At 41.4% G+C, this 16,852-nt stretch overlaps 1 protein-coding gene and 1 pseudogene across 5 annotated transcripts in view; both read right to left on the bottom strand.

Moving 5' to 3' along the window:
- Window positions 1-7,224: 7,224 nt before the first annotated feature.
- On the bottom strand, window positions 7,225-9,456 carry LOC145723801 (uncharacterized protein C14orf119 homolog; annotated as a pseudogene).
- A 138-nt stretch (window positions 9,457-9,594) lies between these two features.
- The window catches only part of RBL1 (RB transcriptional corepressor like 1), a 56,926-nt gene continuing 49,668 nt past the window's right edge, over window positions 9,595-16,852 (bottom strand). For 3 of the 5 annotated variants that reach the window (XM_081832826.1, XM_006733645.3, XM_081832825.1), the window contains 3 exons: window positions 14,680-14,828; window positions 12,527-12,691; window positions 9,595-11,065 (listed from right to left, as the gene is read on the bottom strand). In XM_081832826.1, the coding sequence (XP_081688952.1) occupies window positions 10,895-11,065; window positions 12,527-12,691; window positions 14,680-14,828 (485 nt within the window). In that variant the 3' untranslated portion in view covers window positions 9,595-10,894. The other 2 variants (XM_031028543.2, XM_081832824.1) reach the window with 2 other exon arrangements.

Raw genomic sequence — 16,852 nt, 5'->3', positions numbered from 1 at the left:
TTCTGGGTTGTTGTTGTTAGTTCCTCACTTAATTGTGTTTTATGTTCCTCTGAGCCCTATGCCCAATTAATCATTAACTGTGCCTTTTTCACTCCCTACTCCCTGTTTGCATCTTGATTGTAGAAACCTGATGGTAACCAGATGATGACTTTTGTCTTGAAATTATCTGACATACTCTGATTGTACCAATCCTGGATGGCGCCTTACTGTCCAGAAGAATGTATACATTCAGATTGTTTCAAGGCTTCCCTGCTCCGAGATTTCAAGAAACGCATCACCATCCTGATGCAGGCAGGCCGGGTCTGAGGACCTAGAGGGGGCCCCTACAGGACCAGCCAAGAGGGTCCTTGACTTTGCACAGGATAGAAATCAAATGCAAGCCAGGAGGAAATGAGAACAGAGTTTATGGGGTGTAAGTGATAGAGTATAGCAGATGGAATATCAGAGAGACTTGGGAAAGTGAGCCACGCTGTTGCTTGGGGTTAAAGGTTTATATTGGAAAGGGGTCCAGAGTACCTGTTCCTTCAAAAATCCAAGGTAGGTTCCGATTAAAGGTGAGTATCAGGTGAACAATAGGTGTTATTCCATAAATCACCAACTGCAGGGGGACTGATGACAGTGTTGATGGAGGTTTGTTTGAAGTGAATGTCCTGGAACATGACTGGGATCCAGTTCTTCTCAGATGTTAGTGATGTAGGAAAGACATTATTAGGGTTCGAAACCGAAGGCCAAGAAAGAATTCTTGAGACGTCTTTGGTGCAAAAAGGTGATTTTATTAAAGCACGGGGACAGGACCCGTGGGCAGAAAGAACGGCACCAGGGTCACGAGGAGTGGCCCATTATAGACTTTCAAGTTGGGAGAGGGTTAGGGATAGTGTAAGTCTCTAAGGAATTTTGGAAGCAAGGTTTCCAGGACTTTGAGGGGGTTAGCTATTGTTGGGAAAAGGTCATTTATTACTAATAAAACCTTAGTTATGGGACCCTTGAGATGTCTATCAGTAGGCCATATGCTTGGGGGATGATTACCAACATGTATCTTGGGGGGGGGTTAGAGATAAAGGAAGTTTCCAAAGGAATTCTTATATGTTAAAGTAGACTTACAGGATTTTGGGGGGTGGGGTTGGTCAAGCTAGGATTGCCTTTTGCCCTTAGCAAAGTATTAACATCGAGGCAGTTGAGTCACTAGAGGAATGTTACTGTGCCGGTTTCAAGGGCTTGTCAATGGGCTGTAGGTAGTAAGGAAATTTAATAATTTTTCTTCTGCCTTTGTTTCCCACATCATTAGCAGGTGTTTGAGGGCCTGGGACAAAACTTAGAGAATGATTAACTTTCTTGTCTTACCCTTGAGTGGGAACATAGCTTCTTTGGTTTGGCCTAAGGTTGGACATTTGGTTTACTCAATGCAAAATATAGAGCATGAGTAAATGGCACTTAGCAGAGAAACAACAGAAATGGAGCCTTTCTAAAATCGAGTCCCTTCCATTTCCCTATCTTGTTCCTTTCATATAGTTACCTCCTTCCCTACGAACTGTTCCTAGGCTCAACAAAGCAAGGCAGCTTTGGGAAGAACCCTTTGCCTTCTTGTTGGGCTGCTCTTCTGATAATAAAGCTTTCTTTGCTTCAAAACTGTGGTGTCTCTCTCCATCGTATGGGGGCCTCCAAATGTGGGGCGATGATCGGGTGGAAGCCTGGGAGGCGAAAGGATTCACCCAAGATAGAACAAAGGAGATAGAAGTTTACTGAATGCACCGAGAGGGAGCAGAGGGCCTGACAACAGAGGAGAGGCTGTTGCAATGATGCAGTGGGTGGTGGCTATCTTTAAAGGGGGAAGACAAGAAGGTATGGCAACGTATGGAATTTTCCCTTTTTTGGTAACTGGGCCTGGTTGTAAATAGCCCATTGGTTAGTTAGGGCCTATGGATATTGTGAGATGGGTCACCCAGACCATTGAGAGGTCTCACCAGAAACCAACTGTGCTAGCTCCTTGATCTTGGACCTCCAGCCTCCAGAACGATGAGAAAGTAAACTTCTGTTACTTAAGCCACTCAGTCTGTGGTATTTTGTTCAGGCAGTCCTAGCAGACTAATACACATGGCCAACATGTTCTAGGTGACTCCACTCGTGAGTTGACCAAAGGTTGGATGGACATTTTGACTTTGTGGTTGCCAATCTTTGGGGCCCAGGCTTCTTGGTTATTTCCCAAAACCCTGGGCTATTGGATATTATGCAAAATAAGGTCACACATATTTGTCTGTTTCTCCACTCTGAAGTGTGCTGTCGTTATTAACAAAAAACACATATTGATTCAAGTGTTGAAGGCTTTGATCATTTTTTTTTTTTTTACGTTTCTTCCCCAAGTTGAAATACCTTGTTTACATTGTGATCCTTCTCATTTAAAAACCTGATCCTTATCTCAAAGAGAATTTCAGGCATTCCTATGCTTGGGACTTGTTAACCACTGTTATTAACAAGGAAAAGAGTTTCAGAATTTCTACTAAGGTAGGGCTTGAGCCTGTAACCTGAGATTGGAGGAGTTGTCTTTGGAGTTACATTTGCATAACAAACATACTGAATTTACCTATATTGTGAGTTAAAGGAGACCACTGAACAGAGTGTTTTAGATACTCTTACTCATTTTTCACAGGACTGAGAAAAACCTCTATCCCTAGGGAAGAGAAGTACCATTTATATTTGAAGTGGCTGCAGGAGCGGCACCTGGCTGGCTCATTGCTAGAGTGTGCGACTCTTGATCTCAGGTAATGAGTTCAAGCCCCACGTTGGGCATAGAGCCTACTTAAAAAAAAAAAAAAAAAAAAAAAGTGAAGCGACTGCAGGAAAGTCAACTTTCCTTAACCCAGAGCTCTCTGAGTATGGTGTATATGTTTGCGGGGGGGGGGGGGGGCACACGGAACTGGCACCAGATTCTGAGGAGGAGAGCAGTGTTCCTTGGGGAAAAGACCCTGTTCCTTGGGCAAGTAGTTAAGGGGGCACTGAAATTTCTGGGTGTTGGTGGAAGCTGGTGGTGCTAGGGCTTCTAAGGTGGGAAGTTCAGGGAAGGCACAGTACAGGCAAGGCATTTGGGGTTTGCAGGAGGCAACTGGGAGAGCGGGTTTAGAAGAGGACTGAGTAAGGGGAGAAGATTGGCATTGGAGCACATTAACACCTCCCCCCACCCCCACCACTTTTGTTGCCTGGAAATCTTCCAACAGGCTGAGTTCCTTCTATGGGAGATGGGGGTGGGAGGATCTGCTTCAAAATAGAAACAAGGGATGTTTCCCAAGGCAAAGGAAGAAAACAAATTTTTTTTTTTTAATTTTTAAAGATTTTATTTATTCATTTGAGACACAGAGATACAGAGAGAGAGAGAGCATGAGCAGGGGGGGAGGCAGAGGGAGAGGGAGAAGCAGGCTCCCCGCTAAGCCAGGAGCCCGACGTGGGGCTTTATCCCAGGACCCCGGAATCATGACCTGAGCCGAAGGCAGACACCCAACCATCTGAGCCACCCAGGCGCCCCAGGAAGAAAACAAAATTTAAGGAAGAAAACGAAACTTAAGAATACAGCCAAGGACTTCCCAGAATATGAGTCACTCAAGACTAGTATCGAAAGACATGGTATATCTTACAGATTAAAAATTGGGCTGCAGGGGCGCCTGAGTGGCTCAGTCCTTAAGCGTCTGCCTTCAGCTCAGGTCATGATCCCAGGGTCCTGGGATTGAGCCCCGCGTCGGGCTCCCTGCTCAGCGGGAAGCCTGCTTCTCCCTCTTCCACTCCCCCTGCTTGTGTTCCCTCTCTCGCTGTGTCTCTCTCTGTCAAATAAATAAATGAAATCTAAAAAAAAATAATAAAAATAAAAATTGGGCTGCAGTCCAAGGACAGATGAATGGATAAAGAAAATGTATACACATACAATGGAATGTTATTGAGCCTTAAAAAGAAGGAAATTCGGGGGAGCCTGGGTGGCTCAGTCGGTTAAGTGTCTGACTTTGGCTTGGGTTATGATCAGGGTCCTGGAATCCAGCCCCACATGGAGTGCCCACATCACCTCAGATTCCTTGCTCAGCCAGGAGTCTGCTTATCCCTCCCCCAGCTCATGCTCTCTCTCTTTCAAATAAATAAATAAAATCTTTAAAAAAAGAGTAAATTGATTTACCACTGCTTCTAAAAAAAAAAAAAGGAAATTCTCACATGCAACAACATGAATGAACCTTGAGGACTTTGTGTCAAGTGAAATAATCCAGTCACAAAAAGGCAAATACTTTATGATTCCCCTTATATGAAGTGTCCAGTGTAGTCTAACTCAGAAATTAGAATGGTGGTTGCCAGGAACAGGAGGGAAGAGGAAAAGGAAAGTTACTTACTGGGTAGAGTTTCAGTTTCGCAAGATGAAAAAATTTTGAACATTGGGTGTGCAACAATGGGAGTGGAGGGAGACAGAGTCACAATTTTGGATAGGGTAGTTAATAGGCCTTTTGAGAAAGTGCCATTTAATCAGACTTGAAGGAGATGAAGGAGTCAGCCATGCAGGCGTCTGGGGGAAAAGCATTCCAGACAATGAGAACAGCAGGTGCAGGAGCTTTGGAGGCAGGATCATGCCTGGAGTTGAGAAATGGCAAGGATGGGAAAAGTGAAAAAGGGGAAAGTGTTAAAAGATGAGTGCAAACCATGTGGGAACATATGGGCTACAAGCTATGAGCAGCTCTGAGGTCCCATCCAGTTAAGACTACATTTCTAGGGGAAGTTGAAACTGCAGTTAGAATATGTATTAATTAAGCAGTGGTTTGGGAACTCAGTCTAAGTTAACACCATTTTGGACCTGTGTTTTCTTTTTCTTTTCTTCTTCTTTTCTCCTTCTTCTTCTTCTTCTTCTTCTTGCTCTTGTTTTTCTTCAAAAATCCACAGTATGGAAAATTGCTCAGCAATAGAAAGAAATTCTTTACACATACAACATGAATGAATCTCAGAAACTTATACTAAATGACAGAACTCAAATACAAAAGGTTACATACTGTGCATACATATATTTTATATGAAATTCTAGAAAAGGCAAAACTATAGTGACAAAAAGATCAGTTGACTAGAGTGTGTGGTGGGGAGGATGTGGGGAGGGCAGGGAAGTTCAGAAGGCACAAGGAAACATTTTGATGTGGTGGAAATGTTCTATATATGGATTGTAGTGGAATTTATACAACTGTGTACAATTACTAAATTTTATCAAACTATATACTGAAAATGGGTACATCTTACTCTGTAAATTATACCTCAGTAAAGCTGGAAAAAATTCATTATAACATATACAACTTAAGATTTACACATTTTCCTTCATGTGAAAAATAACTGTAACAAAAACGTTTTAAAAAGATTTTAAGTAATCTCTACACCCGACTTGGGGCTTGAACTCACAACCCCAAGATCAACAGTCGCTGGCTGGCTCAGTTGGGGGAGGGTGCCACTGTTGATCTCGCAGGTGTGAGTTCGAGCCCCATGTCGGGTGTAGTGGTTACTTAAAAATAAAATCTTTAAAAAGATGACCTCTGACTGCCTTCTGCTCAGGTAATGTTACCAGGGTCCTGAAATCAAGCTCCATGTCAGGCTTCCCGCTTAGCAGGGAGTCTGCTTCTCCCTCTCCCTCTGCCCTTCCCAATCCCCCGCCCCACCGTTTGTGCTTTCTGTCTCTTAAATAAGATCTTTAAAAAGATGACCTCTGAGTGGAGACTATAGTTTTTTGTTTCTTTTTTTTTAAGATTTTTATTTATTTGACAGACAGCGAGAGAGGGAACACAAGCAGGGGGAGTGGGAGGAGAAGCAGGCTTCCCACCGAGCAGGGAGCCCGATGTGGGACTCGATCCCAGGACCCCGGGATCATGACCTGAGCCGAAGACAGACACTTAACGACTGAGCCACCCAGGTGCCCCGGGACTATGGTTTTTTTTTTTTTAAATCTTTTTGTGTTGTTTATATATCTTCTAATTTCTGTTATTTTCTATAATTAATTATTTCCTGAAGTGATGATGAAGTCAGTGAACAGTGAAGTTCAATTGGGTTTGGTGGTGCAGCGTCAGGGAGGTTATATGAACCTGGAGCTCCATACTCTTGGCCTTTATCCTCTTCTGCTGGCCTTGAACTTGCCTGGTTAAGTAAGAACAGCCTGGGATGCTTCACAAAACTGTGCACCACACTATTGATCTGTATAGTTAATAAATCTCCAGAGTGATTCTTACCATTGGGAAATTTGATGGAACTACTGCCTAGATAGAGGATCTGAAACCTCCGGAACATTTTCTTAAGGGTCTGTCACTGATGCCAACTAACTCCACGTGGAATCTATTATCATTAATTATTTCTGGAAAGTCATCCCTGACTGGGATCCCATATATGCCCAGTTACGTGACTCTCTGTGGTTCCTCTTCTATCCCCACTACCAGTATCTTAAAGCATACAGCTCTTCTTGACCAGGTGTTTACTTTTTTTTTTAAGATTTTATTTATTTGAGAGAGAGAGTGCACGCAAGAGAGCACAAGCAGGGGGAACAGCAGAGGGAGAGGGAGAAGCAGACTCTCCCACGAGCAGGGAGCCCGATACGTGGCTCCATCTCAGGACCCCAAGATCATGACCTGAGCTGAAGGCAGCTGCCTAGCCACTGAGCCACCCAGGCGCCCCAACACCATCCCTCTTTGTGTAGAGCTCTATTACTATACTTATTCTACAGTTGACTCTTGAACAACATGGGTTTGAACTGTGTGGGTCCACTTAACATGCAGATTCTTTTTGATAATAGTATAGTACTGTAAATGTATTTTCCTTATGATTTTAACATTTAGAAATATTTTTAACTTAATTGTAAGAATACGGTATATAATACATATAGCATACAAAGTATGTGTTAATCAACTATTTAGGATATTGGTAAGGCTTCCAGTCTTACAGGCTATTAGTAATTAAATATTTGAAAGGGAGTCAAAAATTATACATGGATCTTTGACAGCGGGCGGTGAGGTGTGTGTGTGGAGATGCCGGTGTCCCTAATCCCTGGTGTTGTTCAAGGAACAACTGTAGTAATGGGTTACAATTATTATATCTCGAGCACAGGTACTATGGCTGGTTTATTTTTATATCCCTGGCACCTAGTTAAGGGCCAGGAATATGGTAGGCAGCTATTAACAGTTTTGACTTAGTGAAAGTACCATAAAAGAAGAAGAAGAAAAAAAAGAAAAACAAGCAGGAATATTATCTTTTTTTAAAAAAGATTTTATTTATTTATTTATCAGAGAGACAGAGAGAGCACAAGCAGGGGGAGCGGCAGGCAGAGGGAGAAGCAGGCTTCCTGCTGAGCAAGGAGCCCGATGTGGGACTTGATCCCAGGACCCTGAGATCATGACCTGAGCTGAAGGCAGATGCTCAACTGACTGAGCCACCCAGGCACCCCAGGAATATTACCTTCTTTAAAAAATCTGATTTAATGTAATCTAACTACATAAAAATCTTAATTAGGAAAGAACTTTAAGTTGTGAGTCCCATCTGGAGAAATACGCCTGAAAGCACTCCTAAGAGTGCTTTCCTTAATTCAGTATCATAATTTGCTTCACAAATTCATTCCAAGGACTTGAAGTCATCCTGTTTCTTTATGTGTCTAAGGCATTTTTTGAATTGAGGTGAAAGTCACCAAACATAATCATTTTATTTTGAAGATTCATTATTTTGATACAAAAAATAAACCCTTCAACTTATAAAGAGTGTCACTTGTTTTCATATCACACAGCAAGCTTACAGAATAGGAACGTTACCAGCTTCAAGAATATCACAAATGCTTTAGGAAAAGTCATTGCTATTTGGATTCAAACAAACATCAGTGTGGAAGGAGTAACTAATTATCTCCCTCTCCTGATTTTTCCATAATTTTACAAAATCATCACTAGGAAAGCTAATAGTTGGGATGTCACATAATTATGCCAGAATCTGGTTAAGAGCAGTGAAACCAGCCATGTGAATCCAGTTGCATGACCTTTTATTGTCCTTCTCTCCTGTTTCTGGAGTAGGAAGGCTCTACTTTATAGCCCTGTGGGCCAGCAATACTCTTGAGTTATAATGTGTAGGTTCCTTCTGGTTATACTTGTAAAAGAAGCCACGGAATTCTTGAGGGTCTGACATGTAGAAAGGAGCAAGCTAGGAGGCAGACTGCTGACCTGGATTTACTTAGATGGAAAACATAAATGTCAGCAGTCCAGTTGATAGGCTGTTAACATTGAAATAACCAAGGCTTGGGGCGCCTGGGTGGCTCAGTCGGCCAAGCGTCCAACTCTTTTGTTGTTGTTTATATATAGTTTATTTTATTTTTTTATTGTTATGTTAATCACCATACATTACATCATTAGTTTTTGATGTAGTGTTCCATGATTGTTTGCATATAACACCCAGTGCTCCATGCAGAACATGCCCTCTTTAATACCCATCACCAGGCTAACCCATCCCCCCACCCCCTCCCCTCTAGAAACCTCAGTTTGTTTCTCAGAGTCCATAGTCTCTCACGGTTCGTCTCCCCCTCCGATTCCCCCCACTAAGCGTCCAACTCTTGATGTCAGCTCAGGTCACTAGTGTTGTGAGATCGAGCCCCACATCGGGCTCAGCGCTGGGCATGGATTCTCTCTCTCCCTCTGCCCCTCCCCACCCCCAAAGAAATAATCAAGCCAGTACTGGTCAACAAGTTCAGTCAGCCGATCAGGATACCATCCCTAGACCTTTAAGTGACACATTTGAAGTTCTCATAGTAAAGTTGCAGCTCCATCAGCTGTGATTATCTTCTTTGATTTTAATGCCCATCAGTCTTTACCAGCCGTAGCAGCCACTGACTGGTAAAGCTTTGCCACAAAGTCTGGCTCACTGACCTCCAGCTGCCTGACAAATTCATTGCGCTCCTGCTCAGCCCAACTTCAAAACCACTGATCCCAAAGACGTAGCTGGCACTCAAAGATACAGGGTGGTCGGTTTGCTCCAGACACACTAAGCTGCTCTTCCACCAGCAGTGGCTGTAATTTTCCTGGCACTGCCTTAGCTACCAGGTCCTGTAGGCAACCAGTGAAGAATACACTTCATCTCCTGGGAAGTGATGTAAGACATTGGGGGAGGGGAAAAGTTAGTAATACTGTCTGGTACTGAGGGTAAGGGAGAAGGGAAGGATAGTGGCATCAAAGAGGAAGATGATTCCAGTGGCATCCTCCCCTTTCCTCTCACAGGGAACCCGGAGACCGTCACAAAAGTGCTTAAATTCCAACTGTGGTCGCCGCTTCCATGGTTCCTGAAAATCCTAAGCAGGGCCAGCCCCTCATTTTATTTTTTAAAATAATCATTTTAAAGTGTCATTTAGTAAATTCACATTATACAACCACTATCTACATCAAGTTCTAAAATGTTTTTATCCCCTCAAAAGAAAACCCTGTATTCAAGCAGTCACTCTCCAATCTCTTCCTAGCCCCTGGAAACCACCAGAACGTTAACTTTTAAGTTACACTACGGTATTTAAAAGACATAAAACAGGTTATTTAAGAAGGTATAGGTTGTAGATGGCTGCAGAATTGTTTCTAGTCACACAAATACACTGTCTTTCAATGTCTCAGCAACGCCAATGTTTTATTAGCTATTTTATGTACACTGATATTGTCTTAAAAATTGATAAAAACATACCCAGAGCTTCTGATATAGTCAATGTACAAATGCTCATGTATATTTTCCACATTAATAATGAAGATGAAAATGACACAATAGTTACAGCTACATAAAAATATATACAAGGACTTCAGACAAATTTGATGTTATTTGGCTTACAACATGTGTAGATACTACACAAAAAATGAGGATCTAATTTTCAGAAAAGTAAAATGTGACCAAAATCACTTTTCTTAAAATTTAAAAATAAAATTCCTGACGATAGCAATTACAAATTTACAGCCAAATCTTAGACTAACTCAAATCAGCCAGGGTTAGATATAAGTTAAACATTTTGTATTTAAAAAAATAACGTTTGCAGTTTAAAAAACATACATTTCATAACTTTCTCAAAATTAATTAAGAATGGTTTATTCATGTCCTTCCAGATTCTGGAAACACATTAAAAAAAGTGAATATTGAACAGCTGATTCTTTGGAAAGCTGCACCCAAGTACCCCTTTTATTAGGTTGTGAGCTAAGAAGGCTTAGGGATGGAAGGCAAGGAGCATAGTAATGCATGGGCTCAGGCGCAAATCTGCTTATCCTCAAGGAGAGAAAGGGCATGAGAAGGGAGCTAGCAACTCAGAATGGTGGTGGCACCTGGATGTGGAGTTGCCAGAGTGGGTCAGAGATGGGCTAGTGTGTCATCCTTTGGCCCAGGTGCTATGGGAGCCAAACCCTACTCAATATACATATATAATTTTTTAAGTAATCTCTATGCCCAACATGGGGCTCGAACTCATGACCCCGAGATCAAGGGTCTCATGTTCTACCAGCCAGATGCCCCTCTACTCAATATTAAATTAAGAACAGAGATATCTCAAAGGATGTTTACCAAAACCAGATTATTTACCTTCATATTACAAAGTGCAGAAGGAGGAGACATTTGATTTTTAAAAGTGAGCTAAAAAATTATGAGGTATCTCCTTACTTCATCTTAAAAACTAAACCAAGGAATAGTCATTTAAAAGATTCTATAACTATTAAAATGTTTAAAAGGCACTTGAAATATTGCTTTCCAATCCAACTCAAAATACACTGTCAACTACATTTTGGATAAATGTAAAAAAAAAAAAAAACCATATAATTTTGGTGCAATTTTTCATGTAACTCAGTGATACTTTCCATCTACAGGGCTGAAAACCCCCAACTTTCTGCCACCTGAAAGTGCTTTTATGATAGAAACAGGAAGGATGTTAATGATTTGCTCTCTCACTGACAACATCCTGTAGTCGTTTAAGCAAAACATCATCATTTTCTTGACAGAGGCGTTTGGCAGGGGATTCTGCATCACCATCTATGGCTATTGCTCGCTTCTTGGTTCTCTGTTCACCCTGCCTTATCATATTGTTGATATCTTTCAAACTCTGCAAAAACAGAGGACACGTGTGAGTAAAAGGGGACAAAAGAGGAAACAGCAGCAAAGAACTAAGCTAACTGCTTTTTCCTGCACTCTATCCAAAGCTCAACAATAAGGTAGAGATTATTTTAAGATTTAAAAAAATTTTTTAAGTAATCTCTACACCCAACATGGGACGTGAACTCACAACGAGATCAAGAGTCACATGCTCCACTGACTGAGTTAGCCAGGTGCCCTAGAGATTATTTTTTGAATCTAGGCCAACCTAATAAGGATGATTAGAACTCATCTTCTCATGGCTTTAAAAATTGGATTTACCTTATAGCAGTAGTTCTCAAAGTATAGACACTGGGCCAGACATATAAGTTTCTAGGAACTTATTAGGAATGCAAACTCTCAAGCCTCACCCTCACACCTACTGAATCAGATACTCTGGGAACGGGGTTGAGCAATCTATGTTTAATCAAGCCCTCCAGGTGATTCTAAGCTTCCTTAAGGTTTGAGATCCTCCTCCTAGAGCATGCTTTTTAAGCTTTAATGTTCTTATTAATCATCTGTGGATCTTGTTAAAATGCAGATCCAGTAGGGCTGGCATGAGGCTTGAAATCCTGCATTTTTAACATGCTCCCAGGTGACACTGATGTTGCTGGTCTATAAACTACATTCTGAGTAGCAAGGCCTTAGAGAAGTGGTTCTTGAAAGCTGTGGATCACAATGGTCTAGTGAACCTGACTGCCAGAGCTTTGGGATTCAGTAGGTCTCTCGGACAGATATGTGTTCAACAAGCACCCCAGGTGATTCTGATCTATGATTTTGAAATCACTGCCTGAGAAGTCAATTGGTCTCCTCTTTGATTTCATGGAAGAATCTCTTCTAAACATCCTTGCAGGAAATCAACTTCTATGAAGAGGAAATGCAAGTCTGTGAGGTATTATATCTTAGGTTGGCTTCTGGAGACATACTGAACATATCTGCTTGACAGCTCTTCAAATATCTGAAAACAACAATCATGTAACTGTCACATCTTTATCACTGTATGGAAATTAAGATGGGGATAACCACAGAACGGTTTGTGTAAATAAGAGAAGGCCTCTATTTTCAGGCTTTTCACTATCCCATTCACCAAATGAACTTTCACTTTGAAGGCCTTTCTTTAAAGTTAATATCCCTTGTGTCTGACCACTTACAGGTGCTGCCTTATTTGTCCCTTCTCAAGATCATGCTTAAGCGGGAGACACATTGAACTCTTGCAGTGAACTTCCCTAATATCATAACAATAGTAATGGATTAAACTGTATCAACTGAACACACTGCTCTTGATCACTGGAGACTTGCCACAGTAACAGTTCATATTTATTAGTAGTAACTCTGCAAAGAGCAAGATTAAAGATTACTAACTGGTAATCTGAAATCCAATTTTTAACACATGTACATAGGTTGTTTTGGAGTAAGTCTGTATGTACCTTACCTTAGAAGGGCTGCCATTGAACCTGTATAGCAGAGCACTCCTGGGTGTAAGGCCTGACCCATTCTTATGTGGGGAAACATAAATGGAGTGTTGCTGGGAAATACGGCGTGGTGAGCCTGGTTGTTGCTTAATATGTGGAAAAGGAGAGAGAGGTGGAGCTTCCATCTGAAATAACCAAAAGTACATTTTTGTAAGGTAAGTTTCTTTTTTTGAATCCACCATATTTTTATTCTTTTTTTTTTTTTTTTAAGTAGGCTCCATGCCCAACATAGAGCTTGAACTCCCAAACCCAAAATCAAGAGTTGCATCCTCTACCAAATGAGCCAGCCAGGCACCCCCATATTTTTATTCTTTTTTTAAAAAAATGGTATGTTACTTTTTTAAAAAGACTTTATTTATTTGAATGAGAGAGAGAGAGCATGGGTGGGGTGAAGGGCAGAGGGAGAAGCAGACTCCCCACTGAGCAGGGAGCCTGATGCGGGGCTCGATCCTGGGACTCCTGGATCATGACCTGAGCAGAAGGCAGACGCTTAACCGACTGAGCTACCCAGGTGCCCTCCATATTTTTATTCTTTTTTTTTTTTTTTTAAAGATTTTATTTATTTGAGACAGAGAGAATGAGAGAGAGAGAGCACATGAGAGGGGGGAGGGTCAGAGGGAGAAGCAGGCACCCTGCCGAGCAGGGAGCCTGATGCGGGACTCGATCCAGGGACTCCAGGATCATGACCTGAGCCGAAGGCAGTCGCTCAACCAACTGAGCCACCCAGGCGCCCCATATTTTTATTCTTATTGGCATTTCTTAGTTAGGTGTCAGCTATACTTTAAGAGTTTATTTATGGCTGAAAAAAGCAAAGACAGTCCATTACCCCCTTGTTTTTCAACAATTACTAACAGATAAACTAAAATTTATTTCCCTGCATTTTTAGGAACTCCTGAAGAATTCTGAGACACCCAGAAGTGGTAAGCTAGCAGCACAGGAACCTCTTGTTCACAGAAAGCAGAGGCAAAGTAATCAATGTCCTAACACAATAATAATCTCTCTCTCTCTACAGACACACACACACACACACACACACACACACTATAACCAAGCAGGAGCAGAGGGAAAAAAAGAGAGACAGAACTCTATGAGCCAGGAGGATGAGTCCAACATGGAACAAATCTGTTAATGAAAGGGTTAAGACTTTATATTGAAATGCAAATGATTTAGCAATAGAGTTAGGGGAGCAGGTATTACACTTTCCTTTAATATTCTGTACAATGTTTCCATTCTAGGAATAAATGGAGATGGCTCCTTAATTAATAATTTCATTCATCATCTTCACTTGAAGCTAATAAAACTCTTTTTTTTTTTTTTTTAAGTAGGCTCCATGCCCAGCGTGGAGCCCAATGTGGGACCTGAACTCACAACCCTGAGATCAAGACCTGAGCTGAAATCAAGAGACACTTTAACTGAGTCACCTAGGCACCCCTAATAAAACTAGTTCCAATTTTGCTAATGACAGACATACTCATGATAGGGGAGGTGGAACCAATGGAATTGAACGAGCAGTCACGGCCTTTGTGAATAGTCACAGACCACATTCCTTGAAAGGGACAAGGATGGAAATGTAAAGAGAGACACAAATACACATATATGGCTACCAGCTAGATGCAGTTTCTACTAGGTCCCTCTACAACTAATGTCTACTCTCGTGGGAACCAACCTCAGCTTATACACTGGTAATACTTTCACAGGCTTTCTGGTACTTCTGAATCTGCACAAAAATGTCTTAGTGTTGCCTCTATTAATGATTCAGGCCTATTTATTTCCTTTTCTCTTTATCTTGAGAAAAACAGTTATCTCATATATAAATATAACAAATCAAAAACAGAAAAAATTACCAGAATTGATTTCATTTTTCCATATTCTCATCTAGTACTTGCCCATATGTTAACATAATTTCCAGCAACATAATCACAGTATGGATAAAATTTCCATGATTTCCACTGATCTGTGTTGTATCAATGCCTTAATCACTCTCTAATTACCAGCATTTTTTTCTCCTATATAATGTTATCAGTGGCATTTTGCCTCTGAAACGCTTATCTAGGAAACTCACAATACTCCAACTATGACTATAAATATTCATATAGTAAAATATAAAACGTACCACATGGTCCTGATTTGACAAGTCGTATTTCAGTGCAAACGACTTCACTCTTCCTACATATATTGTATTATAAAATTTGATGAGATCACCTCTTTCCTCTTTCACTGGTCCACTGGAACAGTCAGGTGTTTTTGTAGCATCTTCCAAGTCTGTTAAAAGAATTCAGTGTTATGACAGATGCACATTAATATATAAAGTGGTGACTTGAATTACAACTCTCTCTACAACATAAAAAAAAACCAAGTTAACACAAATCTTTATGTAAAGCAATTAATGTTTTTATTTTTGTTTTATTTTATTTTACTTTTTAAAAGATTTTATTAGAGAGAGAGAGACAGTGAGAGACGGAACACAAGCAGGGGGAGTGGGAGAGGGAGAAGCAGGCTTCCCGCCGAGCAGAGAGCCTGATGTGGGGCTCGATCCCAGGACCCCAGGATCATGACCTGAGCCTAAGGCAGACACTTAACGACTGAGCCACCCAGGAGCCCCAGCAACTGTTTTTAGAAAAGGTTCAGAAATCCATCTATATTATGTATAAATTAAATTGGAATCTTGAGAAATGCAAATATGTAAACTTAGGCTACTACTCTTTTTCTCTAGATATTACTTCAGCAAGAATGTTTTCACAATCATATTTTTTTTTTTTTAAGATTTTTTATTTCTTTGACAGAGAGAGACACAGCGAAAAAGGGAACACAAGCAGGGGGAGTGGGAGAGGGAAAAGCAGGCCTCCCGCTGAGCAGGGAGCCCGATGCGGGGCTTGATCCCAGGACCCTGAGATCATGACCTGAGCCGAAGGCCAACGTTTAATGACTGAGCCACCCAGGCGCCCCAACACAATCATACCTTTTTGAGCTCACTGTCACTGGTGGCTAGAGGGGCACTAGCCCTGGGTTGGGATTTAGCTAAACTGAGCTCCAGAGTATGGGTGGCAGTGGCAAATCATGAGCTTTGGGTAACAAAAGGCCTGCAGATATTCATAATGGCTCTTTGAGAAAGGTGGAAAGACTCTAAGAAGGTAAAACATACCTTCACAGGTGAAGGAAGAAGCAAGATAAATCGCTTGTTTTATTTTTCTGCAAATACAAGGCAGGTGACAAGTGTTCTAAGAGCCTTATTTTCCCCAAGCACAACAGGAAACTTGGTGCTCAGTTTATAGTTAGTGTCCTCAGTTATAAAATGATAGCTTGCCTTGAGGTGCTTTCCTATTTACTGTGTAACTCTGGGATAGCTTGTTGCACCATGCAGAACTTTAACCTACTCTTTCTTTGGGAAGAGTATTACAAACCATTGTCTACTTGAACATGTAAGAATCATCTGCTTATAGGAGCTAAGGAAACCACTGACAATTAAAAATAATTCAGCATAGGGGTGGGTGGCTCAGTTGAGCGTCTGCCTATGCTCAGGTCATGATTCTGGGGTCCTGGAATTGAGCCCTGCAACAGGCTCCCTGCTCAGTGGGGAGTTGGCCTCTACCTCTGCCCCTCCCCCTCCCCATGATCTCTCTCTCTCTCTCTCACAAATAAATAAAACCTTAAAAAAATAAATAAAAATAATTCAACATACGAAAAAAAGTTCTCATTCTGAATATACTGGCCTGCAAACACTGCAGACAAAGGATAAAAGCATCCTTTCATCCAGGGAAAACCAGAAAACTCAAACATGGTCCAAGGGCCAAGCAGCCCCAGGGAACTACAGGGGTCTTAGTCACAATTTGGATGTCTTGAACACTCTTGTTTTTTTATTAATTTTTATTTATGTTTTTAAAGATTTATTTGAGAGGGCGCGTATGTGCGCACGAGTGGCAGGAAGGGGAGGAGAGGGAGAGCATCTCAAGCAGACTCCCTGCTGAGTGAGGAGCCCGATGTGGGGCTCGATCCCACGACCCTGAGATCACGACCTGAGCCGAAATCAGGAGTTGGACCCTTAATTGACTGAGCCACCCAGGCATCATTTATTTTTTTTTTTAAGTTTATTTATTTTTAGCAATCTCTACACCCAGTGTGGGGCTGGAACTCACAATCCTGAGATCAAGACTCTCATGCTCTTTCTACTGAGCCAGCCAGGCACCCCCTTGGTATTTTTAAAAAATTAAATTAAATTATTATTATTAAGTAGTTTATTTAAGCGAGAGAGAGTGCATGAGACAGAGCATGTGTGTGAGAGAGAGAGA

This window comes from Leptonychotes weddellii, chromosome 10 (assembly GCF_054177405.1).
Source record: "Leptonychotes weddellii isolate Sample4059 chromosome 10, ASM5417740v2, whole genome shotgun sequence".
NCBI classification, from domain to species: domain Eukaryota; kingdom Metazoa; phylum Chordata; class Mammalia; order Carnivora; family Phocidae; genus Leptonychotes; species Leptonychotes weddellii.
This window is presented reverse-complemented; position numbering and strand designations above follow the sequence as displayed.